General features: G+C 40.4%; 4 protein-coding genes across 6 annotated transcripts; 2 read left to right on the top strand and 2 right to left on the bottom strand.

The window, feature by feature from the left end:
* Nucleotides 1-347: 347 nt before the first annotated feature.
* On the bottom strand, nt 348-6169 carry siglec15l (sialic acid binding Ig-like lectin 15, like). Of its 2 annotated transcripts, none has more exons than XM_061263050.1 (9): nt 6102-6169; nt 5188-5580; nt 4474-4908; nt 4305-4335; nt 3429-3469; nt 2471-2515; nt 2322-2375; nt 2105-2137; nt 348-861 (listed from the first exon to the last, which is right to left on the bottom strand). In XM_061263050.1, exons 1-9 carry the CDS (start codon nt 6145-6147, stop codon nt 830-832), a joined length of 1110 nt encoding a protein of 369 aa, XP_061119034.1. In that variant the 5' UTR covers nt 6148-6169; the 3' UTR covers nt 348-829. The 2 variants fall into 2 exon arrangements, with proteins under 2 accessions (XP_061119034.1, XP_061119044.1); XM_061263060.1 differs by having other exon boundaries at nt 4474-4836.
* Nucleotides 6170-8601: 2432 nt separating this feature from the next.
* Nucleotides 8602-11281, top strand: si:dkey-11p23.7 (V-set and Ig domain-containing protein). The gene is made up of 3 exons (XM_061243056.1): nt 8602-8656; nt 10188-10571; nt 10747-11281. The coding sequence occupies exons 1-3, from the start codon at nt 8602-8604 to the stop codon at nt 11169-11171; spliced, it is 864 nt and encodes a 287-aa protein (XP_061099040.1). The 3' UTR covers nt 11172-11281.
* A 926-nt stretch (nt 11282-12207) lies between these two features.
* On the bottom strand, nt 12208-14297 carry rpp25l (ribonuclease P/MRP 25 subunit-like). 2 transcript variants are annotated; one of them, XM_061259487.1, is made up of 2 exons: nt 13969-14297; nt 12208-13707 (listed from the first exon to the last, which is right to left on the bottom strand). In XM_061259487.1, exon 2 carries the CDS (start codon nt 13700-13702, stop codon nt 13142-13144), a length of 561 nt encoding a protein of 186 aa, XP_061115471.1. In that variant the 5' UTR covers nt 13703-13707; nt 13969-14297; the 3' UTR covers nt 12208-13141. The 2 variants fall into 2 exon arrangements, with proteins under 2 accessions (XP_061115471.1, XP_061115463.1); XM_061259479.1 differs by having other exon boundaries at nt 12854-13746; nt 13969-14292.
* A 1966-nt stretch (nt 14298-16263) lies between these two features.
* On the top strand, nt 16264-23667 carry aste1a (asteroid homolog 1a). The gene is made up of 5 exons (XM_061242927.1): nt 16264-16305; nt 19158-20502; nt 21270-21480; nt 22872-23061; nt 23185-23667. The coding sequence occupies exons 1-5, from the start codon at nt 16292-16294 to the stop codon at nt 23615-23617; spliced, it is 2193 nt and encodes a 730-aa protein (XP_061098911.1). The 5' UTR covers nt 16264-16291; the 3' UTR covers nt 23618-23667.
* The last annotated feature ends 2605 nt before the right edge of the window (nt 23668-26272 follow it).

Below are 26272 nucleotides of genomic sequence, written 5' to 3'. Positions count from 1 at the left end.
GAGATGCTCTTCTGCATACCAACATGGTTGTTTGAGTTACTGTCCCCTTCCTGATAGCTTGAACCAGTCTGGTCCTTCTCCTCTGACCTCTCTCATTAACAAGGTATTTTTGCCCATAGAACTGCTGCTCACTGAATGTTTCTTTGTTTTTTGTACCATTCTCTGTAAACTCTAGAGACTGTTGTGTGTTAAAATCTGAGGAGAGCAGCAGTTTAGAGATATCTAGACTTGAGTCTAGGCTTTTGATTGCATTTGGAGTCTGATATTGGCTTTTGTTGACAACGTGCCAATGAAAGTCAAGGAAGCTGATATGAGGCTGAGAAATAAGACAAAAAAACTAACAGTGGTGACAAGGAAAATGAAGTTATATTTTACGGTTAAAATGCCAATCTTATGGCTACACAAGAGATCCACCACTGGCTTACCATGGACCTTGATATGGTTCAATGACAAAAATAAAGGTTATTTACTATATTGCAGAGACATTCACACATACAGTGAAAAAAAAAAAGGAATTATATGCACATAAAATGCTGTAAACAAAAAAATAATACAGTTATTGACATAAGCTTTATTTTACAACATATGCGGTGTGCTTTATTAATGATTCACTGGAATCAATATACTTTTGTATATTGCATTATTAGAATACCATTAGACAGACACGCTTCATGCTTATTCATACCAGAACCTGCACACACTATATTTGCTATCTGCATTAAAATTCTCAAATAAGTCAACCACAACACACTGCTGCCCACATGAAATTAGATAATGTAGCTCCAAGCCAATACAGACAGATGCAGCTCTCCTTCAACCAGGCAGAGTTTCAATTGAATTTCACCTCAGCATAGCAGACATCTGGAATAGCCAAGGTTAGACTGAATCAGTAAGCTTAACCACAGAACAAAATGATTGCTTATCTGTGTATTTTACACAGTACATTGACATAAATTGATTAATTACGACTCACCAAATTATATAATAGCTAAAAACCAGGTAGTGTATACTAGTGTCTAATATAAAGTATATACTTGTCTAATATGAAGTCCCCCCCCCCCCCAAAAAAAAAAGTATTGGAACAGCAAGGTCAATTCCTTTGTTTTTGCTATACACTGAAGACAGTTGTATTTGAGGTCAAAAGATGTACACGAGATGACAGATCTGAATTTCAGCTTTTATTTCCTGGTAATTGTATTTAGATTTATTTTAACAATTTGAAATATATTACCTTTGGTATCATGCCACTCAATTTTTAGGTGAGCAAAAATATTGGATCATGTGACGGACAGGTGTTTCTTTTTGCCCAGATGTATCCTGTTAGATTGATTGTTTAAGCAATAAATAGTTCTGAATGTCTACTCTTGGTTTTAACTAGGTTTTGCCTGTGAAGACTGCATTTGTGTCAGAAAAGATAAACCAACATGATGACCTTCGAGCTGTCTTTGGGAGAAAAGCAAGCCATTTTGAAGCTAAGAAAACAGGGTAAATCAATCAGAGCCATTGCACAAGCATTGGGGATAGCTTGCACAACAGCAGTCATTGAACAGGTCGACCAAGGAAAACAACAGTAGTTGATGAAAGAAACATTGTGAGAGCTGTGAAGAAAACCCCCAAAACATCAGCCAGTGTGAAACATCTGTGAAGCACGGTGGAAGTGTCATGGCTTGGGCTTGCATGGCTGCTTCTGGAGTGGGCTCACTAATCTTTATTGATGATGTAACTCATGATGATAACAGCAGGATGAATTCAGAAGTCGACAAAAACAACCCCAAATGTATTCAGTGTATGACAAAAACAAAGGAACTGGCCTTGCTGTTCCAATACTTTTGGAGGGGACTGAAGGATTTGAATCTGTTAAAATACAATTCTTCAAATTTTTCAGAGACTACCTTACCTAAAAAGATAATGTAGTTAAGGATCACTTGGCAGTTTTGTCTCAGATTACCTAGCAAAATATTACAAAGGTCTAGCCAGATTCTATCTTTTTGGAAGGCAATAAATTATATAATAACTTATATTGGAAGCACATTACTCTCATACACGGTGTTTGAGAGGAGAACTCTGACTGGGAAGAACAGAAACAATAGGAAGTTTTGCTTACCGTTTTCCCCATCTTTTGTCATAGAACTCAGATCTGTGTAATATAAATCACATTGTAGGGGATCACAACACTGTTGTCTGTTATTCCTTTACATCATTAAACAAGGCAATGTTTCTTATCAGGACTGTACATGTAGCATATTAACAGCCTAAAAATGTTGTTGTAAAATTATCTGAACTTTATACAAGTGTGTTATTACAATACCTGAAATGCTTACCATTTGTGATGTTCTTCACACTGATATCTGCATATATGATACCCGTATCACCTTCTAGAGGAAATAAAAAGGACAGATCAGAGGAATTAATTTACCACAACTATTTCAATGTCAACTGGATGTATGTGGGTAAGGGTAAATGTACTCACTGGCTTCGATGCTATTGGCATATAAAGGTATTTCAGAGACTGGCACTGTTTAAAACAAGGGAAAGAGTGAAGCACAGAAGGACAGAATATAGCCACACAGTTATGAACACACTGAAAACCCATATCAGAGTGACTATGAATATCCAAAAAGGTGATTCAGAGTTCCTGGGTTGCTCATCTTTTTAAAACACCCGGCCCATGTATTGAAGGATTCAATTCACAGGACCATGTCTCATTGCACATCAGTGACCTCCTCTGGTCAACTGGGTGCTAACAGTCTTCCTTCACACACTGCACATGGCAAGTTCTTCTCTGACTCAAAATCTATCTATGGTAAACTTGTGGACAACAGAGTGAAACAGAGTCGTCACTGTGCTCTCCTGAATTAAAGGAGGAGGTTGCAATGGTGATAAATTAAAAGCATAAAATGCCCTCTATCCAGTTTTGTTGAATATTAGTGGTGATATAATGGGAAATGGAATGGTTACTACAGGCTTTGCATCACATTTAACAAAGCTAGCAGGCAAAATAGCATCCAGATCAAAATTGATTGATTAATTTGGTAGCAAGCGAGTTCAAAATTCACACAAGAGATATGGCAATGAACAAAAAATGTAAATAATCAGTGAAAACATATCAACATTGATCATACCAAAACCAAGTTGCATTGTTTAAATATTCACATATTATTTAAATACATTTTTACTTTATGAGATACCTATAGGTCATTTCATATAATTTCATGATGAGATTATTTGATATTACAACATTGTTATATGACTTTACTTTTATTGAATGAGACTTAACATAACACAGAAAATACTTTGCTAGAATTGGTTGCTTATACATCTGTTTAAATTAGGTTGATTTATTCATATACCCAAGAAATATTGATATGAATATTAGCACATATGCAGCCAAAAAATGTTTTGTGATGAGAGAACAGGAAGGATCATACCTTCTGGTGGTTGACTGTGAGCTTCCCATTTTTGTTTGTGCCTAAAGAACAAAAGAGGCCATTTTAAGAAAAAATTCCCATTTTAAGCAGGTAAAGGATATGCAAATTAGAATACAAAACAAAGACAAAACTTTTACAATTTCTCAAAAGCATTTTGCCCCATTGGAAAAAAAAAACCACATGAATACAATATTTGATATAATATGAAATGTGATATGGTTATATGTCCGATAGATTAATGCTTTTAATCCACACAATATATATTATTCCGTTTTGTTCACTTTTGCTTTGATAGGTACAGTATGCTACTAATATTAGTGACTGAAAATAAGGAAATAAATATCATGCTAAAGGCAGTCATGACTCTGTTGCAAGTACCTGTTAACAAGCAGCTGTGTCTGTTTATTTATTTTTTATTTTATTTACTTATTTATTTTCTGAATGACTACCTTTCAATTTTGGTGCTTGGAGACTAATTGTTTTGTGCCCAGCTCTGACTGTTGGATATTTATCTTTTTCCATTTTTGTTTTGCACTTTTGGATAAACATGTTCTTTTAAAATTAGCACCCAGAGAGCATTCTTATTTCAGTTGTCCCACTTCACCCTTCGGAAAAATGAAAATAAAGTTATCCCCTAGCCCATACTACCCACACCATGATCCTGGTGCCACTCCTTGGGATGCAGGCATGTAAAGTATTCACTTATTAACTGTATTTGGGCCATTGACAAATTGTGAGGATGGCACGTCCTGAAAAAGTTTAACTTCACAAAATCTTAAGTTATTGTTGGAAATACAACAGAAATACAACTAATTTTGTTTCCAGCAATGAAAATTCCACCGACGAGGTGCCTTTTAAAGATTATAAACACCATACCTGTATCCACAGTTGCAGGATGATACAGTTCCTTTGGAAAAGACAAGGGGAAAGGGAAGAGACTGTAAATATGATACCATACCATGCTTAGGAACAACAGCCTACAGTCTAGGGGTACAAGCACAGTTTCTGAAGTATTTTACCACACTGTTAGGCCTCAGACACTCACCTCTATGCTTGAGCCAGAGGAAAAGCCCCAGGCCCAGCAGAAGCATGGCACCAGAGACGCACAGGGCCAGGACTAGGGCTGAAGGCCGCTGATGTGAGAGGAAGCTCTGCTCCACTGTGTCAAGCTTGTTTGTTGCCCGGCAGATGTGTGGGTCACTTGTAGCCATAGGGATGTGAACCATAGTCCGGAATCGATTGACCTTTGATGGGACTAATGGGACGAGCATGGAGCCAGGTATCTCCAGGCCTGCTGGAGAGTGGTAGGTGAGGGTAGGACGTGGGTTCCCTTCAGCCACACATTCCAGGCTGACATTGCTGGGTGGAGGTCCTGGCACCTGGGAGAGGCTGAGGATCTCAGGCGGAGCTGGAGGAGAGGGAAATGCACCCTGATGGTTTATCTTCCACCTCCTCTTTGTTACAATAAGTGTTCCTTGGTCTATCGAAAACATAACATGGTATTTCCCATTTAAATAATAATTATGGTAATGTTTGTCATCTCAAAATTAAACCAATTGGGAAAAAAGCCACCAGAGCCTAGAATTTCTGAATATATACACTCTTTGCTTCTGCTACAGGCATTGTTGTGCTTTGATTGCAAATAAAAATCAAAGAACATCAAAATAGTTCCATGTGCTATTCTGATATCTACAGATGGCATAAACATCAGTATGTTGACGAGTAATCACAAGAGAAACAGCTTGAGTCCGACCCTCACCAGGGATATTGAGGAATGTTCCTTTTGGGCTCTGGTACATGGTACTTCTCGTGTTGTCCAGCTCCACTCTGCAATAGTACTGATCGATGTCAGAGAGCTCCAGTCCCTGGATGAGGAGAGACAGGTTCCTCTCCCGTGGGTTTCCCCGCAGAGAGTAACGGTTCGGCACATTAGGGTCTGAGCACTTTTCATACCTCCCTTCAGTGCTGTTCATCACACTGCACTGGAACATGGTAGGACCATGAAATGTTCCTGTTATCCATTTTACAAGGATCTCCCCTGTGAATGACTGCTGTTCTGGGTGGGTGAAAGAGCATGGTAGAATGGCATACTGTCCCTTAGTGCCATCAACCTTAGGCGAGTCATCAAGAGACCACTGCACACCACGACAACCTGGGGCATATGAGGAGAGAAATGGGTTTGAAAAGAGGACTCTTCTTTTGCTGCACTAGATTCACCAAACTCAAATTGAAACAGCATTTGTAAGAAAAGTACGCAAAAAGGTATAACATTTTGCTGGGGCAGTACCTTATACGTGCCTAAAATTAGCCAGCAATATATTACTAATTTGATCCTGCTCATTTTAATTTTTTTGATCCTTGAAGAACAAATACATACCTGCACTGTCACTTTATTTCAATGCACACACACACATAAAAATGTTTGTTCCTCTTGTGAAAGACAAGTTTGTGTGTATGTGTGTGTGTGTGTGTGTGTGTGTGTGTGTGTGTGTGCATTTGTGCCGTCATGGAAAGTCATCATCTGACATTGACACAATTATTGACACAAAGGCTATAAGGCTATAGGAGACACACTCTCATTTCTTTGAAATATTGCTTTCACCTTGACCTTTGTATGCATTAATAACTACTCTTAATGGAAGAGCTGTGAGAGACGGTTAAGCAGGAGCTTACCTATGATGCAGCAGAGAAGAAGGAGGCACAGCACCCAGTCTGACATTTTCAGTATGCTATACTAAGAGTTCACGAGAGGAAGAAAGAGCACCAGTTGTGAAACCAGGAAACTGCATTGGGAAACTATGAACCAGCTGAAATAGATTTTAACATTGTCAGCAAAGTATAGTAGCACCACTGACGAAAACACATTCACTTTCTGCTTTCATGATTAAGGAAACCAATCTCAGATCAGTTTAGCTTGGACTGTATGTATAGTTGTATTTGACTGTATGTATAAATAAAAGGTTTTCAGTCCGGCCTGCGTATCTCCCTATAACATTGCATATAAAGAAGGTGGAGTGGTTTCCAAGAGGCCACATAAGTCACAGTCTACACTCAGTGACCACCTTATTAGGTAGTCTAGTACGCAGGGCATGAATGCAAATATCTGACCAGCCAATCATGTGGCAGCCACTCAATGCATAAAAACATACGGTCATGAAGTTCAGTTGTTGTTCTGACACATCAGAATGGAAAAGAAGCAATAACTCTGTTACATTACATTACATTACATTAATGGCATTTGGCAGACGCTCTTATCCAGAGCGACATACAACAAAGTGCATACCCATAACCAGGGATAAGTGCGCTGAAAGACCCTAGAGGGAAGTACAATTTCAACTGCTACCTGCACAACAAAGATAAGGACCAGGGTCCATTTGATTTTTTAATTTAATTAATTTCTTTATAATACCGCAACACGCAAATGTATGAACAAACCCCTTAACTAGCCAAACACTGCTTACCTAGCCAAACTAAAACATCCTGATACACAAGCAAATCACAGAAAGACAATTAAGGTTTACAGGGAGGTAGGGAGGGACAGGGAGATGCTGCTTGAAGAGGTGCGTCTTCAGTTTGCACTTGAAGGTGGGAAGAGATTCTACTGTTCTGACCTCCACGGGGAGTTAGTTCCACCACCGTGGAGCCAGAACAGACAGTAGTCGTGAGCATGAGGTGGGAGTCCGGAGAGGGGGAGGTGCCAAGCGGCCTGTGGTGGCCGAACGATGAGGTCTGGCAGGGGTGTAGGGTCTGATGATTTTTTGGAGGTAAGCTGGAGCTGACCCCTTAACTGCTTGGAAGGCTAGCACCAATGTTTTGAATTTGATGCGAGCCATGACAGGCAGCCAGTGAAGGGAAGTAAGCAGGGGAGTGACATGTGAGTGTTAGGGACATGTGAGCATTTGGGACATGTGAGTTAATTGTGGCCATACTGTCAAAATTGATGTGGTTGATTATGATCATTATGATCAATGTATGGATTTCCCTCAATCAAAGTTCTTCATTAGCCACCACCATGTTTACAATCCCTTATTGTGCAGTAAGACGTTTTGCATGTCCAATGTAAAATTACAATATGTTGATGAGTAATGACTGTAATGATTATGGTTTCCAAACATAAACCATTTTGTGCTTACATCTGTGGAGTGCAGAACATGGCACTTCTATATGAAATTATTGATGCCACAGTTTGAACAGTGTTTGAGGTTCAAATACGGTTGCATCCTCTGGCCAGCCTCCCTCAAAGGAATCATTTATTACATGGTGTACAATTGTGTGCCTCTAATTTCATTTAACCCAGCCAGGCGAAGGTGAAGAATAAAATGAAAATGAAAATTGTACAATACATTAAATGAATACACTATGCATAGCAATTCTTCTCATCCTCACTGATGTTCTTCTCTTCTGTTTGACACCAGTTTCAGAAACAACTCACTGGTGCTCTCTTTCATAGTTGATGACTGATTTTTGGACATTTGTGCACTTAACATTTGCATGTGTGTAGTCAAGATTTACTTGTTTGTCACTGTTATTTACATATATGCTGTGACAAAATCACATCAGTTCAGTTGGATGGGTTTGTAGGTTCATTTGTGTGTTGAGATGTGAGTTTACTTTGGTGAAAAAATGTGTTTTCCATTTGTATTTTTTGTGAAAGGAACCATAAATTACTAACAGGTTTTGCAAAGGTAGATGTTAGGTTTGTGCTGACATTGTGAACTACAGTTTCATTCATAGTGTATGCAAAATAAAAAATACTGTAAGCTGTTAATATGGTTCAAGAACGTAGAAACTACTGTATATCAAATATTAAGAAATTAAACTTGGAATCTCTACTTAAGAATTAAGCACAAAATTGCAAGTAAATACAAAATTCATACATGTGTATGTCTGTGTGTGTGTGTGTGTGCTTGAGTGTGTGTATGTCTGTGTATGTGTATGCATGCATGTACTGTATGTGGTGTGTTTGTGCGTATATTGTTCAGCATGTTCTGTGTGAGTGTGTGTGTGTGTGTGTGTGTGAGAGTGTGTGAGAATAGGATGGAAAGATAACAGGCCTGGTGGTCACGTTGTTTTTGGGGCAGTGAATCAGAGCAGATGTGTCACTGCTCTGGGCAAGGCTGGAGGGTGAGGGAGTCTCACACCATACTCAGCCCACAAGATCAGCAGGAGCAGCATGGACTCTCAACCGCTCTTTACCTTCCTATTCCTCCTACTCTCACACCCAGCAGGTGAGTGGAACCACTGCTACTTTCATCTTGCTGGACTAACTGATCTGCCAGTCCAGCTAAACACAGGGATACTGAATTATATTGTAATTTGACAGGGGTATTTTATAAGGAACTTGCAAGGGTGCATAGTGCCAAACTAAAGTAAGCTGGGTTGACTTTGATTTTGCGTTATGTGTTTTATTGGCTATTGTACCACTGTCCAAATCATCAAGATATATGATGCCATTGTTATTATATAATAATATTAAAAAAATAATTTTATATATGGCGGCACAGATGGTGCAGTGGGTAGCACTGCCACCTCGCAGCAAGGAGGTCCTGGGTTTGAATCCCCGTCGGCTGGGGCCTCTCTGAGTTTGCATGTTCTCCCTGCGTTTGCGTGGGATCCTCCGGCTACTCCGGTTTCCTCCCACAGTCCAAAGACATGCAGTTTAGGCTGATTGGAGAGTTTAAATTGGCCATGGGTATGAGTGTGTGAGTGAATGGTGTATGTGCCCTGTGATCTGGAGACCTGTCCAGGGTGTATTCCTGCCTTTCGTCCAATGTATGCTGGGATAGGCTCCCTGCGACCCTGTTCAGGATAATGAATGAATGAATGAATCATTTTAAATATACCGCTTACATGAACCAGACGGCATCTCCTGAGAAAAGGTTTGCTCTATTTGGTATAGGCATCCATCCTGATAGTTTTGATGATTGACATTTGATGAGCCCTGATATAAGATCAGGTTTTGTGGCACTCAAAGAACCAAAAGATAGACATTCAAACAAACTTTTGAAAGTACTCAGTGGTTTTATTGAAATTTCCTTCTTCTCCCTGGGGACTAAAATGATATTGCTCCTGGCATGTGGTGCCTGACTGATCAGGGATGGGGCTTCATCTTGGGTCAGCTGTGGGACCCAGTGAAATATGTGCACTCACTCACATACACACACATGAATGTTCACAAACAGGCCTAGGGGCTTGTCTCGTATTCCATAGCAATCTGATTATAACCCAGGGTGAGCTGAAGCAATTCATTTTCTAGATGTTGCAGCTCACCCTGATATGAGACCTCAACAGGACCATGTTTTTGTTGCACTCAAAAGTGCCAAGAAATTGACATTAGAAATATTCAACAGCAGTGTCTCTCTAAATATATATTGACACTGTTTATCATAAACATCCACAGATCTTGTTGTGCATGGTTTTATTTAAAACTACTTTCTACTGTAATAGTATGGGCATGTAACTACTGTATCTATATATCTACGCAAAAGTCTCCACCAAAGCACACCAGTATTCTGGGGCGAGAGACTGCTGAGTTTTTCAAATGTAAATTTTGGTGCTTTGAATGCCACAAAAATAACTTGCCTGCTGAAGTCTGCTGTGTCAGGGTTAGCTGCAGCCGATATCTACAAAACATTTCAAATCTCATCATAAATATATGCATGGATAGATAGCACTCCAGGTAAATAGAAACAGTCAATAGAATTCCAGTTTTAGGTGAACTGCCCATTTTAGTTTTTCTCTGTCTATACTTGTTTCCAGCTGGGCATGAAGATGGCTGGTCAATGAAGGTGCCTCCTGAGGTACGGGCGATAGAGGGGTACCCTGTGGTGTTGCCTTGCTCCTTCACCCATCCGCATCACACACACCACTCTTCCATGTTAGTCTTGTGGAAGCTGGGTCACGGTCCAACCGGCACAGTGCTTTTCCAGTGCGCCAGTCACAATGACAGCCACCGGTGTCAGACAGAGCCACAACAGGACCACCGGTTCCGACTAGAGGGTAACCCACGGGAGCATGACCTGACACTCAGAATCAACAACGTTGCCTTGCAAGACAGTGGCCGCTATTTCTGTCGTGTGGAGTTGCCAGGCCACCCACATGCCAACTTTGAGAACAAGATAGGCACGCGCCTGAGAGTAGAAGGTAAATACAGCTACAGTGCTTTTCCATGTATAAACATGCACACATAACCTAAAACATTCTGAATGGGAACCCAGGGCTGTTTTTGAATGAATTATCAGAAACATCCCTGCCAGATATTGTCTAACATGTACTTTCTATCTAATTGTCAAATGTTTTTTTGTGCATATGTGTGCAGCTGGCCCGCGGATCCTTGGGCTCTCAGTAGAGGGCAGTGAGGAGTCCGGGTATAGTGCGCTATGCCGTGTCCAGGGATCGCCACTTCCAGACATCCAGTGGACTGGCCCTGGAGAACCACTAGAGGGCTCCCCGCTCTCTCCTGTTGCTCATGAGGCCCCTGTCCAGCATCACACCTCCAGTCTTCTGCAGGACATCATCCCTGGAGAACAATACACATGCAGTGCTTCCAACCCCCTGGGGAAGGATCAGGCCACCCTCTACCTGCTTACCTCCACCCCTACCCAGACTTTGTCTGGACCCACACCAGTCCTGCTGCTACTCTCCTTCTCCCTGGGGACCAAGATGATATTGTTCCTGGGATGGGGTGCCTGGCTGGTCAGGGACGGGGCTTTATCTTCCTGGGTCAGCTGTGGGACCCAGTGAAATGTGTGCACACAGACAAATGTTCACAAACAGACCAAGTGACTTGTTGCTTAGTCCATAGCCATCAGGTTGCAACTGATAAAACCGTTCTTGGAGAAACAACTTGATCACACCAGCTTTAGTTAGATGGAAGGGATAACCCATCATGTAACTGTGCTTTCATTTCCCTCTTACTAATATTATTTTCAGTACAGCCCTGTGTCTCTGATTCTATTTCTTATCATCAATATTTGAGGCAAGCGTTGTGGCTCATATTGCCTGGGCCAGTATATTAGTTTTTGCATGTCCTACCCAAAGGTAAATTATTGCAAAGGAAGATACATGTAATGCATACAGGGTAGTTGTGTTTGTAAGTTTATTAATATGATTTAGCGTATGATTTAATCCAAAGCAACTTAAAGTTAATTAGACTAAGCAGGGGACAGTACCCCCAGGAGAAATGTGGGGTTAAGGGTCTTGCTCAAGGGCCGAACAGCAGTGCAGATCTTATGACTACACAGCTCTTCAGACTAGTCATAAATAAATAAATAAATAAATAAATAAATAAAAAGAATCCCGAATGGAAAATTAAAACCTTCTGCACTCCAACACATGGGAGCATGTTTTTGTTGTTGTGGGTTTAGCATTTAAACTGGTGTAAAGTCTGCTTTCATAATGGAATGTTTAGTGCAACTTTTGTGTGTGTGTTTGGTCAAGTCACTTAGCCCTAACATCCGTTACTTATGGACTTACACAATGCAGTTGGCTTAAATAGTAGTAGTAGCAGAAAGCAGAAATGATAGTGGATTATGAGAGAAAACTTCTACAGAACCTTTAGTCTATAATAGTATTTCTGGCACATGACTGTCATGTGCTTGTAGTCTTCCTGTTTTCTCTCCTGATTTTGCCCGTTTCTGTACCATTTTGTCATTCTGTTTCTACCAGGCTTTGTCAGACTTCTACCCTTCAGTTGATAGCACACTTCCTTGCTTGTCTTCATAATTATCTATATATGGGAATGCCCCTACCCTTGTTAGCTTTAAGAAACACCTTGATATTTGTCTCTTCAAAACAGTGTTTAATCACCTTTGCTCAAGTTTTAGCACATTTCATTGGAGGCCTTCGCCTGATATTTTTATATTACTCCAGCAATTTTACTTATTGTCCTTTAGTAGCATATATTGCGGTTTCTCTACTTACTATCCTGCTTATTATGACCATTATGGGCTTGCTCTTGTGTGCCTGTATGATTTACCTCTGCTGCTTTTGTATGCCTTGCCCATCATCTTGTCTTCACTTTGCATGTACCATGTTCTGCCTGCATGTTTATTGCTTGAATCTGCTTTTATGCATTGCCATTTTTTATTGCAACCAACACTTCCTATAATTTGATATTAATCTTTCACATCAGTGTGGAGGAATTTTATCTGACTTCTTTGCAGAAGTGACCCAATTCAGACAAATTGGTAGGTTTTGGAGCATGAACTAACTGCCACAGTATCTCTTTTGGGTTCAGGACTTTGACTGGGCCACTTCATTTTGTTTCTTTTCAGCAATTCAGATGTGAACTTGCTGCATCACCCAACTGACAGATAGATGACCATATATTCTACTTAATTCAATTCAATTGAATTCAATAATGGCAAATCATCCAGGTCCCGAGGCAGAAAAAATCTGCACACCATCACACTACCACGACCATGTTTCACAGTGGGCATGCGGTTCTTATTTTGAAATGCTGTATTTGCTTTACACCAGATATATTGGGAGTCCTGCAAAAAATTCCACTTTTGACTCATCTTCCACAGAATATGAGCAATTTATCCCTTTTTCTAATATTACATTTTGTCTAAAGAAAAAAAAAGGAAATCAGGAAGGGGTATACTTTAGGAATTTGAATGAGATCAAAAGAAAATGTATAACAGAAATACAACAAATAAAACATGCATCTACTGTAATCATACATTTCATTTGCACTTCACAAACAAACTTCAACGATAGTCTTTTTTAGAATATTCTCGGCAACCTCCTTGTCTGCCAGAGCCCCCTTTTCCCCTCCCAGCACCTCTCTTTCTCCTTTGCCCCTGCCCTGCCTCCTCTTCCTCCTCTCTTGAAGCCTGTACCCAAAGAGTGTTGAAGGAACCGGGTGCCTGGTACCCTGGCTGGGTGTTGTCAAGGGGGTCCTTGGAAAGCAGCACGCAAATAGCAGGCACATTTCTGCTGACAGTGAGGCTATCTAGACCTGCAGCAGGCTCCAGGGGCTCCCACACTTCATGAACAGTTCGGTACAGCAGCTGGGTGTACTGATGTAGGCCACGCATGCGTCGCTTAAGGATTTCAGTACATGTGATAGCCTTTGCAATGCTTTTACCAGCACCAGAGAACAGGATCTGGCGGCATGTATCGGGCTCCATGCGGCCCATGGCGAAACCCATCAAGTTGCGGATCTTGCTGCCGTCTTTCACCCTAACCTCGGGCGTATCGCTGGCCAGTCCTGGGTAGGGGCAGGGGAAAGGCTGCTCCACTATCCGCGCTTTCTTGTAATTCTCCATTAAATCTGCGTAAGGGAAACAATCCCATAGCCGCACAAGTAAAACTGCAATAAAAAAAGTCAAGTGAGCGCACTGACACGGCAAGATATTAACAGGTTAATAAGAAAGTTAACCTGCCACTCCGCAAGTTAGATAACGTTAGCTAAAGAAGCGCTAGCAAATCTATCTATACGGTAGCCTACTTGCCATCATCACCAATTCAACTGAACAGTGGCCGAACACTGCAATTTACCACTAACACACAAACAACGTTAAAAATGTCTTACCAAATTCAACTGAACCTTCTACTGAACTTTTCCTCTTCTTCTTCTGTGGCCCAATAATAGGTAGCACCTCAATCTAAAATTGAATATCGCCACCTACTGTACCAGAGTGTGTAGCATCATGCATTTATATTGTTTGTTAATCCTGTATTTTGTAAATATTTAAATAATCCATCGTTTAACTCCAATTGTCCCCTATCTCGTGTTACCTTTTCATGCTCCATTATTTGTTATTTGCATCCATTCTTGCACGAATTGGAAACCTGTAAATATACTGTGGAGATTAGTCACTGACACATTCACACATGCCCCCCGAAGAGTGTTTCTGATCTGTTGAACGGGTGTTTGGGGTTCTCCTTAATTGCGGAGAGAATTATTCGGTCAAAAACGATCTTCTTTGGCCTTCCAGCCCCGTTACAACTAGTGAGCTCGTTACTGTTCTCTTCTGAATTATATTACAAACAGTTGACTAAGGATTCGACTGGGTCAATTGCAGTGCGCTTAGCTGGAGTTTAAACCTATAGTCCACCTGCGATTTAAATTCCAACTAAGCACTCTGCAATTGACCTGACCTATCTGTTTTTCTTTCATCACATTTCTCAACCTCGTACATTGTCATGAACTCGTGTTCACAGAGGCAAATAACAAAACCAATCAAAACTTAGAATCAAGACTAGACACTGAAAGCTCTCTTTGTGTGTGTGTGTGTGTGTGTGTGTGTTGGTGAGTAATCACGCAGGTATGTCCACACTCAGCTCCCTCCTGAAGTAATACATACAGAGTCTATATCGGTCGTCTTTTACGATTGTTACATATCACACTGTGCGATGTAGCCCCAACAATATCCAATATTTCGTTGCTGTCACACTGTGCGATGTAGTTTTAATTAATACAGTTGGATACAATTGTGATGTAATTGCAGAGAATATGAGATTGTACACATGTGGCCAAAACATGGGGTATACATTTACACTGTCAGTTCACAGCCAGCTGATTTGCATAGCTAATTAAATACTATAAATTGTTACCAAATGAAACAGGGTATACATTTACTCTATAGACCCTTATCTTTAATAGTGTACATTACTGACACCACACTTGACACACAGCAATGTATTCGGGGCTAGTCAAAAAAGAATCCCGACTGAAGCCCCGGAAGCCCGACGCTGATGATGCCACTGCTGTGCGATTAGAGCAGAGATTCCATTCTACGATTACAGCCGCTACGTCATCTGACATCCACGCGCAGAATTTGAGGATGGTGGAGCAGAAAGCTGTAGATTAACCGTGTCGTTTTTTGCCCGGAAAAAGGCATTCTAAACACGGATTATTTTCTCGCTTTCCTTTTGGATATTAGCTACATTATTACTGCTCAACTCTGGATACTTACTCGGGATACAAAACGTTTTGAGAGCTGAAGCAAAAGCGATACAATTTTAATGGTGCACTTTATTAGCCTAGGCTACTTTATCCTATGTTGCAAGTACGTTCATATTTTAGTAGGTGACACTTGAAATAACAGTGTGTTTATTGTGGCTAGAGTGTTACGATACAGTACGTCATGTATTGCATTACGATGCTCCTATTGGTTGGTCGATTGCTCGATTGGCCTATACCCATTTTAACTCCACGAAGGACGCAATTTAATACATCCGATTAATCAGAAACACCCGTAAAGCCATTTGTCCCAAACGTTATGGTTCCTTGAAATAGGGGGACTACCAAAAAAATGTTATTTCTGCATGATGAAACCAAAGCATGTAATTTGCCTCCACGTTATGGGGCATACTGTATTTGTTTCTTATGTTTTCAATATCGGTTTGGATTTGAGAAGTCCTGTTGTGTGTGTATGTCATTAGAAGCCAGTTACAACTTTCACATGGTTGCTGAGCTCATTGGTCGATGTCCCACAGACCGATCATTTCTAGCAGCCTTTGGGAGCCACAACTTTTGCAAACACTGTATGATAAAGGATGTTTACAGCTGTACAATTTATGTTGAAATGGTGATCTGGATTACATTTGATTACAATTCAAAATTAAAATTGGATTATAATGACTGAATACTACTGCATGTCACATCTGCGATAATCCTGAATTTAAACATTATTACTTAACTGCAGGCAAGTACTGTCTGGATTTATTTTATTTGTTAAAAAAATAAAAATGTAATAATAATATGTTTAAAATGACCAGTCACGTTGCACATGAAACATATGAAGGTATTGCTCTTATATTCTAATCATTACGGTAAAACGTCCCGTTTCCTTAAGTTTCATTTTGCCTTAAGTGAGAGAAGTGCAGATAATACTGAATGGCTTGGTTTCATGCTGCTGACACGGTGAGGCTATGTCCAGAAATATTTTTTAATAACAATTGTTGTTTTTTGTTAATGAAAATGTGAGTGTATGTGAAGTTGAAATCTTAACATTAATAGACATATTTAATGTGTATTAATTATAGCCTAGAAAGTCAAGAAACTACATTTTAAATGATACTATGTATAAGGCATATTCATGTTTTATTCATATTTTTACAAATACGGTATATTTATTATTATTATATTGTACATGTTTGGGGAAAATCAGTTAGTTACTATTGCATTATTCAGCAATTTAATGGGATCAATTGAATGTAAATCCTATTCAATTCTTGAATCTTTCAGCCTCATCAGTGTATAACTTTCCTGAATACAGTTTTCAGGCACTTTGGTAACACTTAAATGAGACATATTTCAGATTCATAAATCCGGAAGTGTGTGCGGTGGCAGTTTTTCTTTGGGGGACAGGAGGGAAACATCTTGGAGAATGAGGAGGAGAGTGAGGGTCATTATAAAATGGGCAGGACAAATCTCGCAATCTGACTGGTTAATAGCAGTGATAAAATAACAATATACCACTGCTATCAGAGCCGTAGAAGGACATTCATTGTTCACCTCATGTAGGCTCCTGAATGTTGATCAATGTGCCTTCTCCAAATAATAAAATGAGTAGACCTACGCAACGCGATCCCCCTGACTTTGGACAGTTTTCTATGTTTGCACATTATTGTTTTTGCTTAATCATTCTATCATGTTGCAGACTGGCAAATTCCCTAAGTCCCTGCGTTTTCTATAAACAATAGTTTTACTCAGGTACAGTAATGTGCAGTGATGATTATACACTTAACACAATGAAGATAAATCAGAAAGCAAGTACTATTCAAGTATTTATTTCATGCAATATTGGTTTATGTAGATGAAAGTAAGTAAACAGATAACAATATATTGTGAAAACAAAAATAGTAGTCTCTTTTGGAGAACAAAGTCAATATCTAGTGTGGCCACCCTTTGCTTTGATTATAGCATTTAATCGTTCACATGTTTTTTATTTATTTCTTCACTCGTTAAACCATTCCAAATGGTTTGAAGTTCATTCCAAAGATATTCTTTCGATGATTTATTTATCTTGGTATCCAGCAAATCCCAGATTTGCTTAATTGGATTAAGGTCTTGAGTCATAACTTTTATGTCACCAGATGATTCTTTTCATCAAGTGACCAACCGGCATCATAAAATGAACAATCTCAGAGAGCTCCTTCCATCCTGCCATCATGTTTAACACTGTGACACTGCTCAAAGTTCAGGTTACCTTAAATACTGGAAGACCTGACCATCAGAAGGAATTTTGCTGAATAATGTTGTTTCAAACCAGTTTAAACAAATTGTTTAGCATTAACAATCATGGAATGAGCCTTCAAACATGCTTTCATGCTATGCAAAAGTAAAATTTCAATTTCTCTAAAGAAAAAGATGTTTTTAGTGTTTCTGTTTATTAGCCATACTTTTACTCAAATGTAATTGTGGGAATTATTTTTTTGTGCTCATTGACTAAAATACTATTGTTCCACCAGATTTTTTAAAAGAAGTAATATATTAGGACCCCTTTTAGACAAACGTGATGGTGTATAATCATCACTGCACACTACTGTATATTATTGCACACGCCACCTACCAAAATAGCTGTCTAGCTAATTTACATCCATATTGGGTGAACCAGGTAGGGATTAGAGCCTTTTGTATACATAGTTGCCCCCACATTGTAATATTATAATAAAATTAAATATATAGAATATATAGAATAGATAGAATAGATAGAATAGATAGAATAGATAGAACAATAAAAATAAATAAAACAAATGAAATGCAAGACAATACATGTTGGACATTTTAAAAGAAGTAAAAGCAAAGTAAAGCTTGAGTAAGATCATCATGAAAACCATTCAAAAGAAGTACAGTCCACTCCAAAAGTATTGGAACAGACCGGCCAATTCCTTTGTTTTTGCAACACACTGAATGCATTTGGGCTTGAGATAAAAAGATTTCAGAATATAAGCTTTCATTTCCCTAGTATTTACACCTTGATGAGGTGTTAAACTACTTAGAACATAGCACCTTTGATATCAGACCACCCACTTTTTAGGTGACGAAAAATATTGGAAAAGACTAAATGAAAGTAAATAACGCTTAATATTTGGTAGCATATCCCTTGCTTGCAATAACTGTATCAAGCCTGCGACCGATTGACATGACCAAACTGGAGCTTTCTTCTTTTGTGCTGCTTTTCCAGGCTTTTACAGCAGCCCCTTTCAGTTTGTTTGTCTTGAGGGGTTTTTCCCTTCAATCTCCTCTTCAGGAGGTTCAAGTGGGCTAAGGTCTGGTGATTGACTTGGCCAGTCTAAAACCTTCAACTTTTCCACCCTAATGAAATCTTTTGTTGTGTTGGTAGTGTGTTATAGCCCGAACTAAAAGAGGTTCCTGCATCTCTTTTAGAGTAGCAGTCCTCTGGCTACCGTATACCTGGCTTTGTGCATAGCAGAATGTGAGTAACATGAAGTGACACAAAAGCCCCAAGTCTAGGGAAGACAGGGCTTAAACAGAACAGATGTATCTGTATACGATTACAAAACAATCATGCGTGCTGACTGCATGAGGGAGACATGAACGTGAAAAGAGCGCACTCTCACAGAGGTGATACCTGGAAAATAACTGAGCCGGCTAAAAGTTATGTATGGTACAGTGGTCAATGCTTTAAAAACAAGTACAATATTTTAAAAATCAATTAATTTCACGGGTAGCCAATGTAGAGATGCAAGAACAGGAGTGGTGTGAGCTCTTGGCAAACTGATGGATTTATTTGCTTTTTCCCCATTCAGCATCATGTGGATTCAGGATTTCACTACTTATGTGGCTGGAAGCACACATTTTTTCATTGACCTGCAGTTAAAAAACACCAAGCTTGTCATTGATGGCAACAGTTTGTACCGCAGATTGTATTTAGCATCACGCTTTGATCACCAGCATGGGGGAGAGTATGACTCCTTTGCTCGTCGCATCCAACATTTTTTTAGGGTCCTCTTCCTCTGCAACATAAGCCCCTTTGTTGTGCTGGACAGCAGTATGGATCAGAGTGACAAGAAGTTCAAGATTCTTAAGCAGCGAGCCCAGACTAACATTACAGTGGCTCATGCCCTGTCAACAGGATCTCGGGGGACAATCCTACCTGTCCTTGGTAAAACTGTGTTCAGGCAGGTCCTGTCTGAGCTGAAAGTGCCATTTGTACAGTGCATTGCAGATGCTTCGAGGGAAATAGCATCCCTGGCTAACCAGTGGAATTGTGCTGTGCTGACAATGAACAGCATCTTCTACATCTTTGATTTAAAGGGAGGTTGTATCCACACAAATGATTTTGGCTGGGACAAAGTAAATGAATGTAAGAAGACCTCTGAGAGGCACATAGATGCTCGCCTCTTCTCCATCAACAGATTCTGCGAACACTTCAACCACATGAACAAAGAGCTTCTACCACTGTTTGCTACCATGGTCGGCCATACTGCTATGGCTGGCCATGATTTCACTAAACTGCACAAAATTATGGAGACTTTCTTCATCCAGGCCAAGTTCCCAGAGCGGCCACACACCTGCAAAGACAGGACACATGATTGCATTGACAGCCTCCTCCACTGGTTGGCTCAGTTCACAGATCCACAAGTGGCCCTAAAAGGGGTGCTGGAAGTTATTGGAGGTGCCCATAAATTGAGGTATGCCCACTCCCTCCTCTCCTCTGGAATGAAGCAATACAGCCTCTCTGTGAGCAACCTGATCCCATTCTTCACCGAGGGAGCCACACTGTCCAATCTGCCAAACATCATTGGAGACTTGCCACCGTGGATCCTCTTGGCACTGGCTAAGGGGGAACTAGGCTTCTTCGTTCAAAATGTACTGGTGTTGCAGAGAGTGATGTTGCACACTCAGGTTGAGGATTTCCAGCTGCCAAGTTGCAACACAACCTCACAACCGATTCGACAGGTACTATACAGCCTGTTGCTCGATGGGAAGCAGGGACTGACACAAACAGGTCCTAGGGATGCAAGGGTGAACTTGTGTTCAACTAACTGTGTACAGGAGTTTGAGAGAGAGGGTCTGTTTTTGAAGCAATCCACTGTTCCAGCCGTCCTGACAAAAACTGTCCTGCACCTGCCTCTGGAGAGCCTGAACAAGGTAATGCATACCATCTATTCTCAAAACATAGCCATCTGCATTGTTCTGAGTTGAACTGTGGCCCTCCAGAACCACTTTTCATTTGCTATATTACCAGAAACCTGACACTACTGAGAGCTACTGGGATGGCTTCTAAAATAGTTGCTTTTGGGATCTTAAGTGCCACACCCAGCTTTTAGCACAGTGTACCAGTAAACACTGTGGTTGGAATTAACTTGGGGCGGCACAAGGTTGGTGGTTCTAATCCTGGTGTAGCCACAATAAGATCCGCTCAGCCGTTGAGCCCTTGGGCAAGGCCCTTAACCCTGCATTGCTCCAAGGAAGAATTGTCTCCTGCTTAGTCTAATCAACTGTACATTACTCTGGATAAGAGCGTCTGCCAAATGCCAATAATGTAATATAATGCAGTGCATAATTGGCCACTAGAGTCAGCTAGAGAAAGGGGGGCTCAGTCAACAGGGACCTCCCAATAGTGACTGGCCAACTGACATTGTGATCTACCAGAATCAGCTGTGCATGCACTACAGGCCGTGGTGGAGTGGCATGCGGATGCCTTTTTTGTGTTAAAAGGCAAATATATTGTTAATATTCAGCCTGCTGAGCAATTTTGACTGAACATGACAAAAAAAATCCTGAAATTTAAAAACCTTTCGATGCAATGCAAAGCTATGCTTTGGAATTTCAATGGTTAATTTGGGCATACAGGCGTGTCTTATTTAGGACAGGTATTGTGCTGTAATGGCCAATTACATTTTCCCATCTTGCAGGTGAGGAAACTGATCCGGCTTAAGGTACTTTTGGACACACTGGAAGTGAAACGATCTTTGCTCTCGCTGGTGCCCCCACACCTGCATTTGACTGTGTGTGTAACGTGTTATTGGTTGAGTCACGCTGAGCCCCAACCAGATCTGCAACATCTTCAAGCCTTGCTGGTGGGATTTGTGTTTGGAGAGCTCAATAAAGTGAAGACCAAAGAAGGTATGTTGCCTGTAATTTAAGTTTGCACTATACAAGTGTTTCTCAACTCCAATCCTTGGGACTCACTTGCCAGAATGTTTTTGTTGTAACCAGGAACTCACACACCAGATTTTCCGAAATCTTACCAATATAGGACAAATCAGCGAGATGTCACAACAGCAAGGAACCTAATTCCCAGTGGATAATGTCTCTGGCCCTGCTGCCTACTGGTGTTGAGGAAAATGAATTTGCTACTCTTTTGGGTTGTGAGAATTTCTCACCAGGTCTTGGGCCATTCTATCTGAAATCTTTCTTGCTCTCCAGACCTCTGAAACACTGAGAGAGTTTTTGTAGCCTTATCCATCTTGGTGGAAATTAACCATCTTCATTCTGGATAACTATTTAGAGCAGGGCTGCCCAACCCTGTTCCTGGAGATCTACTGTCCTGTAGGTTTTCACTCCAACCCTAACACAGCACTCCTCATTCAACAGCTTCAGATCTCATTGAGCTACTTAGTAGGTATTAGTAGTAGTATCAGGTGTGCCAAATTTGGGTTGAAGTGAAAACCTACAGGTCGGTAGATCGCCAGGAATAGGTTTGGGCAGCCCTGATTTAGAGGAACTGTCTGGTCATTAACACCAGACAGAACAGTAACTGCAGTTGGATAGAAGGCATGAAGTTACTTCAGAGTAAAAAGTTCAGCCCTGGAATTGTATTCACCTGACTCATTGAAGCCCTAACGAGTAAATCGCTGGGGTCTGGGCCAGAGTAATCATCTTTTTAAGTAACAAAGAATAATCCAATAATTGCACAGGGCCTTTCCTTTAAAAAAAAAAAAAGTGTGAGCTCCTGGTTACAACAAAAAACCTACTGGCAAGTGAGGGCTGGAGTTATGAAACACAGCACTATACCACGATTCTTCAAATACACAGCACTATACCACTATACCCACGATTACTGAAAACAGATTTTGATTTAAGTAATCCTGCATACAGGCTTAACTGTTTCCACATATTGCTAAATATCACAACATAGTTATAAGATGTGTTGTACATGTGTATAAACAAAGTGTATTATCTTAAAACATAACATGTCTTGCTATTACTTCAACTCTGTGGTCATTTGTCCTTGGGATGTGTTGCTGGGACTGGCCAGCTTGTGGAGACTCATGCTTCCTGCCACAGCTTCTAGCCACTTCCATTGCTTTTCATCAAAAAAGCAATGAAAACTAGTGAGTAATGAGTAAATGTCTCTCATAGCCACATCAGTGGATGTCAGACTAGCTGTTGGTTCTGCATTAGTTGACGGGGTGAGACATTTGAATCTCAATGAGACATCCAAATGTCTAAAGTCTAAAGGGAGATGCAGGTAGCCAGTTATAGCGTGTACAATTTTGGACTCCTCTTTGTAGGGAAGAAAGAGTGGTCCCAGGATCTGGCTGCTGTTTGGAAGAGGCTAAATAAGTTGCGGATGAAAATAGACAGGAAGGGGCCCGATCCAGGGGCAGCCCACACGTTCAGCCAATGGCAGTCCTGCATGCGGATGAGCCTCCTCCTGAACCAGCTGCTTTGTGTCCCTCTGCCCGAGCCTGGGTGTGCCTGGTATGCAATAACCTCTCCCCACCTTCTCCATCAACTTTGGTCTATTTCATTCAGATTCACCTGTTTTTTATTTATTTTAATATAATATATTATTATAAGACCATTTTATATCCCCTCTGATAGGTTGTACAGGGGGACATTGGTGCACCAAGTGTTGAAGATGATGAAAGAGGGAAACGCCCCAAAAGACCTGCTGCAGGGAGCCTGTCTTCCGGGGCAGCTCTTCAGAGACCTGATGGGAGCTGTGCAGAGCTCTGTGGGTGGAGACTTCTTTATGAAGCAGAGGAAGAGTACCCGGAGGCAAGCACACAAGCAGCAGATAAATCTTACAGAGAGTCCCCAGTCTACCGAGGACAGCTTTGCACAACCAGAATGTGACGATGAGAATGAAAATGATGATAATTATGACGACGACAATAGTGATGATGAGCAGGAAGAGGAAGTGCAGTACTGGGAACCAGCCTGCTCAGTCCGGGTGCGATTCAGGACCACGTCTCGGACCACCCGGTATCGAGAACGCGTCAGAATGAGAAAACCAGCGCGGGTAATGTGGTAAATAAGGACAATCCCTTTGCTGTACCAATTTAACAACTGTCTAAAATGCAGTGTGACACCTTATATTATATATTGTATATTATATACTATACATTATATAGTGTGCATTAACAGAAGTATACAGTATTTGGCATAATCCTTTACATCCTTTACATACTGTTGGCAGTTGAAATTGTACTTCCCTCTAGGGTCTTTCAGCGCACTTAGCCCTGGTTATGGGTATGCACTTTGCACTTTGTTGTACGTCGCTCTGGATGAGAGCGTCTGCCAAATGCCATTAATGTAATAATAGAGTGTATTCTCTGCATTCCTGTTTAAGGTTGCAAAGGGAGGGAATTTACCAGGTAATTTTAGAAAATATTCTGAAACTTTGGGAATTGTCAATCTCATGACATCACACAAATTGAATAACATATTTAGGAGGATAGTATAAATTCTCCAGAGAACATAAAGTTGGCTGTGGTTGAGATAAATAATTAGCCTAGGTCAAGCAAGTCAAGTTACATTTTTTTAGTAAATATATTCCACACATACATAGGCTTATCTAATTTGCCATCTTAAATGGAAGGAAAGGATTAAAATATAGCAGGGTATGGTTGGTTATTTAGGATAATATGTTTTTGCACCTTAAGTAATTTCCTTCAAACAATAACGGTTGAGACATAATTTTAGCCTATGATCAAAGTCATATGTTATGATCTGTTCAGATAAATTTTCTCTGAACAGATAATTGATTACAGAACGAATAATAAAGCTTCCTTAAATATTTTGCACATCTACAAATCCCGTTTGGTGCTGATGCAGACAGCAGTACTAGCCTATACTAAACACCAGAAATGAACTGAAATAATTATGCATTATGGAGTAGGGCCCAGTAATATTGTGATTGCCTTCCCTACAATATCAATTAATTGATATTGAATATATTCAATAATTGCTTATTGAATATATTCAATATTTATTGCAAAGCATGGCATGTGATCACATATATACTGTAAATAAAATGCTACATAGTTCAGTAACAATTCACTATATTATTTGTTTATGTGGGCTGCATGGGTTTCCCCTCCCAAAAGATATTGACATTTGATCATACAGGGAGAGACCTGACTTGGGTAACTGCAATTCCCTCTTGGCTGGCCTCCCAGCGTCCGCCATCAGACCCCTCCAACTTATCCAGAATGCAGCAGCTCGTCTGGTCTTCAACCTTCCCAAATACTCACGTTGCCCCCCTGCTTACTTCCCTCCACTGGCTGCCTGTCATGGCTCGCATGGAATTGCTTGTTTGTTTTTTTTGTGATAGGCCCTGGTCTTTAGCTTTGTTGTGCAGGTAGCAGTTGAAATTGTACTTCCCTCTAGGGTCTTTCAGCGCACTTATCCCTGGTTATGGGTATGCACTTTGTTGTACGTTGCTCTGGATAAGAGCGTCGGCCAAATGCCATGAATGTAATGTAATGTAATGTAATGTAATGTAATGTAATGGTAATGAATCGCATAGGCACATTTTACACACTTGAATAAATAGAAATCAAACTTCCCTTGCGATTATATGGATTATAATGGAGTTGACGCTAAAATCACTGTGAAAGTATCAAAAACGCAGTCCCCAAAGAAATCGCCGGTCCATATTAAGGAACTGAGCATTTAAATGAGCCGTTTGGACTTCCGTAATTTGAGACGTCACAATTATATGCTCATTTGCATGACCGTCTTCAGCACGCCCCACCTTACAGCCGGAATCCAAACACTTGGCACAGACAGCATTCAGATTGTTGTGGAGCAATGAGCCAATCAGGTTCATTGATAATAACAAGCCTCAGAGACAGTCAGGAAAACAGCCTGTACTTGGTAAAGCATGAGATGCTGGAGAATGGACATATAAAACTGGATGGAGCTTGTCTTTGGTACTTAAAAACCACACAAAAATCTTCTTATGGATCTAAAATAAAACACTGGAAATGTTTACAATATGGGACCTTTAAATAATGGAGAATGTCTCATGTAAGCCGTATATGTGTGGAAAGTGTACAGTCTTATCTATCCTGGAGTGTTATTTTCATAGAATGTGATACGTGTCATTCACCCCATAACATGAAAAGGCCATTTCGGAATGCCTCGAGATGAGCCATTTAGTTTCGCCTGGTGCTACCCACAATATTTAAGTTGAAAGAACACAAAGCTAGTTTTAAAATAACCTTTTTCATGAGCATTGAAAATTCAGCCTTCAATTTGATGGAATTCTTGGGGACCTGCATCAGAATGGACTTGGAATTTGAACTGAGAAATTGTACAAATTGATGTACCAATTGAGTCATCTCATCAATGCTGTTTACTTTGAAATTGTTCATACTAAATTGGTCATTTCCAACACTTCATGCCACTTTTATCAAGTCAATGGTTTCAGTTTTGCCATGCTTCAATCAAATTGCCCCAGTTAACAGCGTACCATATGTTTGCACTTGACGATCATCTGCCCTTGACTCCATTAGGTGTGTAATGGAGGTAGCTTGCTAATCACCAACCATGGTCCACGCAACCACAGAGGTATTTTGATGCAAGTGATTTTATTTTAGTTTAAGGAAGCATCCTTACGGCACATCTGCATAGCCTGTTTGGCGCTGATGCACAGACAGCAGTACTAGCCTACACTAAACAT

Source organism: Conger conger, chromosome 1 (assembly GCF_963514075.1).
Source record: "Conger conger chromosome 1, fConCon1.1, whole genome shotgun sequence".
Lineage (NCBI taxonomy): Eukaryota > Metazoa > Chordata > Actinopteri > Anguilliformes > Congridae > Conger > Conger conger.
Note: the sequence above shows the minus strand (reverse complement) of the source record. Positions and strands in the feature narration are given on the sequence as shown.

Coding starts and splice junctions, on each gene's coding strand:
- siglec15l (XM_061263050.1), bottom strand. CDS start 6,147: ATGTCAGACTGGGTGCTGTGCCTCCTTCTTCTCTGCTGCATCATAG. Junction 5,581..6,101: donor TCTTCTCTGCTGCATCATAG/GTAAGCTCCTGC, acceptor CATATGCCCCAG/GTTGTCGTGGTGTGCAGTGG. Junction 4,336..4,473: donor CCTCTGGCTCAAGCATAGAG/GTGAGTGTCTGA, acceptor TCTTTTCCAAAG/GAACTGTATCATCCTGCAAC.
- si:dkey-11p23.7 (XM_061243056.1), top strand. CDS start 8,602: ATGGACTCTCAACCGCTCTTTACCTTCCTATTCCTCCTACTCTCACAC. Junction 8,657..10,187: donor CCTACTCTCACACCCAGCAG/GTGAGTGGAACC, acceptor ACTTGTTTCCAG/CTGGGCATGAAGATGGCTGG. Junction 10,572..10,746: donor CACGCGCCTGAGAGTAGAAG/GTAAATACAGCT, acceptor ATATGTGTGCAG/CTGGCCCGCGGATCCTTGGG.
- rpp25l (XM_061259487.1), bottom strand. CDS start 13,702: ATGGAGAATTACAAGAAAGCGCGGATAGTGGAGCAGCCTTTCCCCTGC.
- aste1a (XM_061242927.1), top strand. Junction 20,503..21,269: donor CTCTGGAGAGCCTGAACAAG/GTAATGCATACC, acceptor CCCATCTTGCAG/GTGAGGAAACTGATCCGGCT. Junction 21,481..22,871: donor TAAAGTGAAGACCAAAGAAG/GTATGTTGCCTG, acceptor TCCTCTTTGTAG/GGAAGAAAGAGTGGTCCCAG.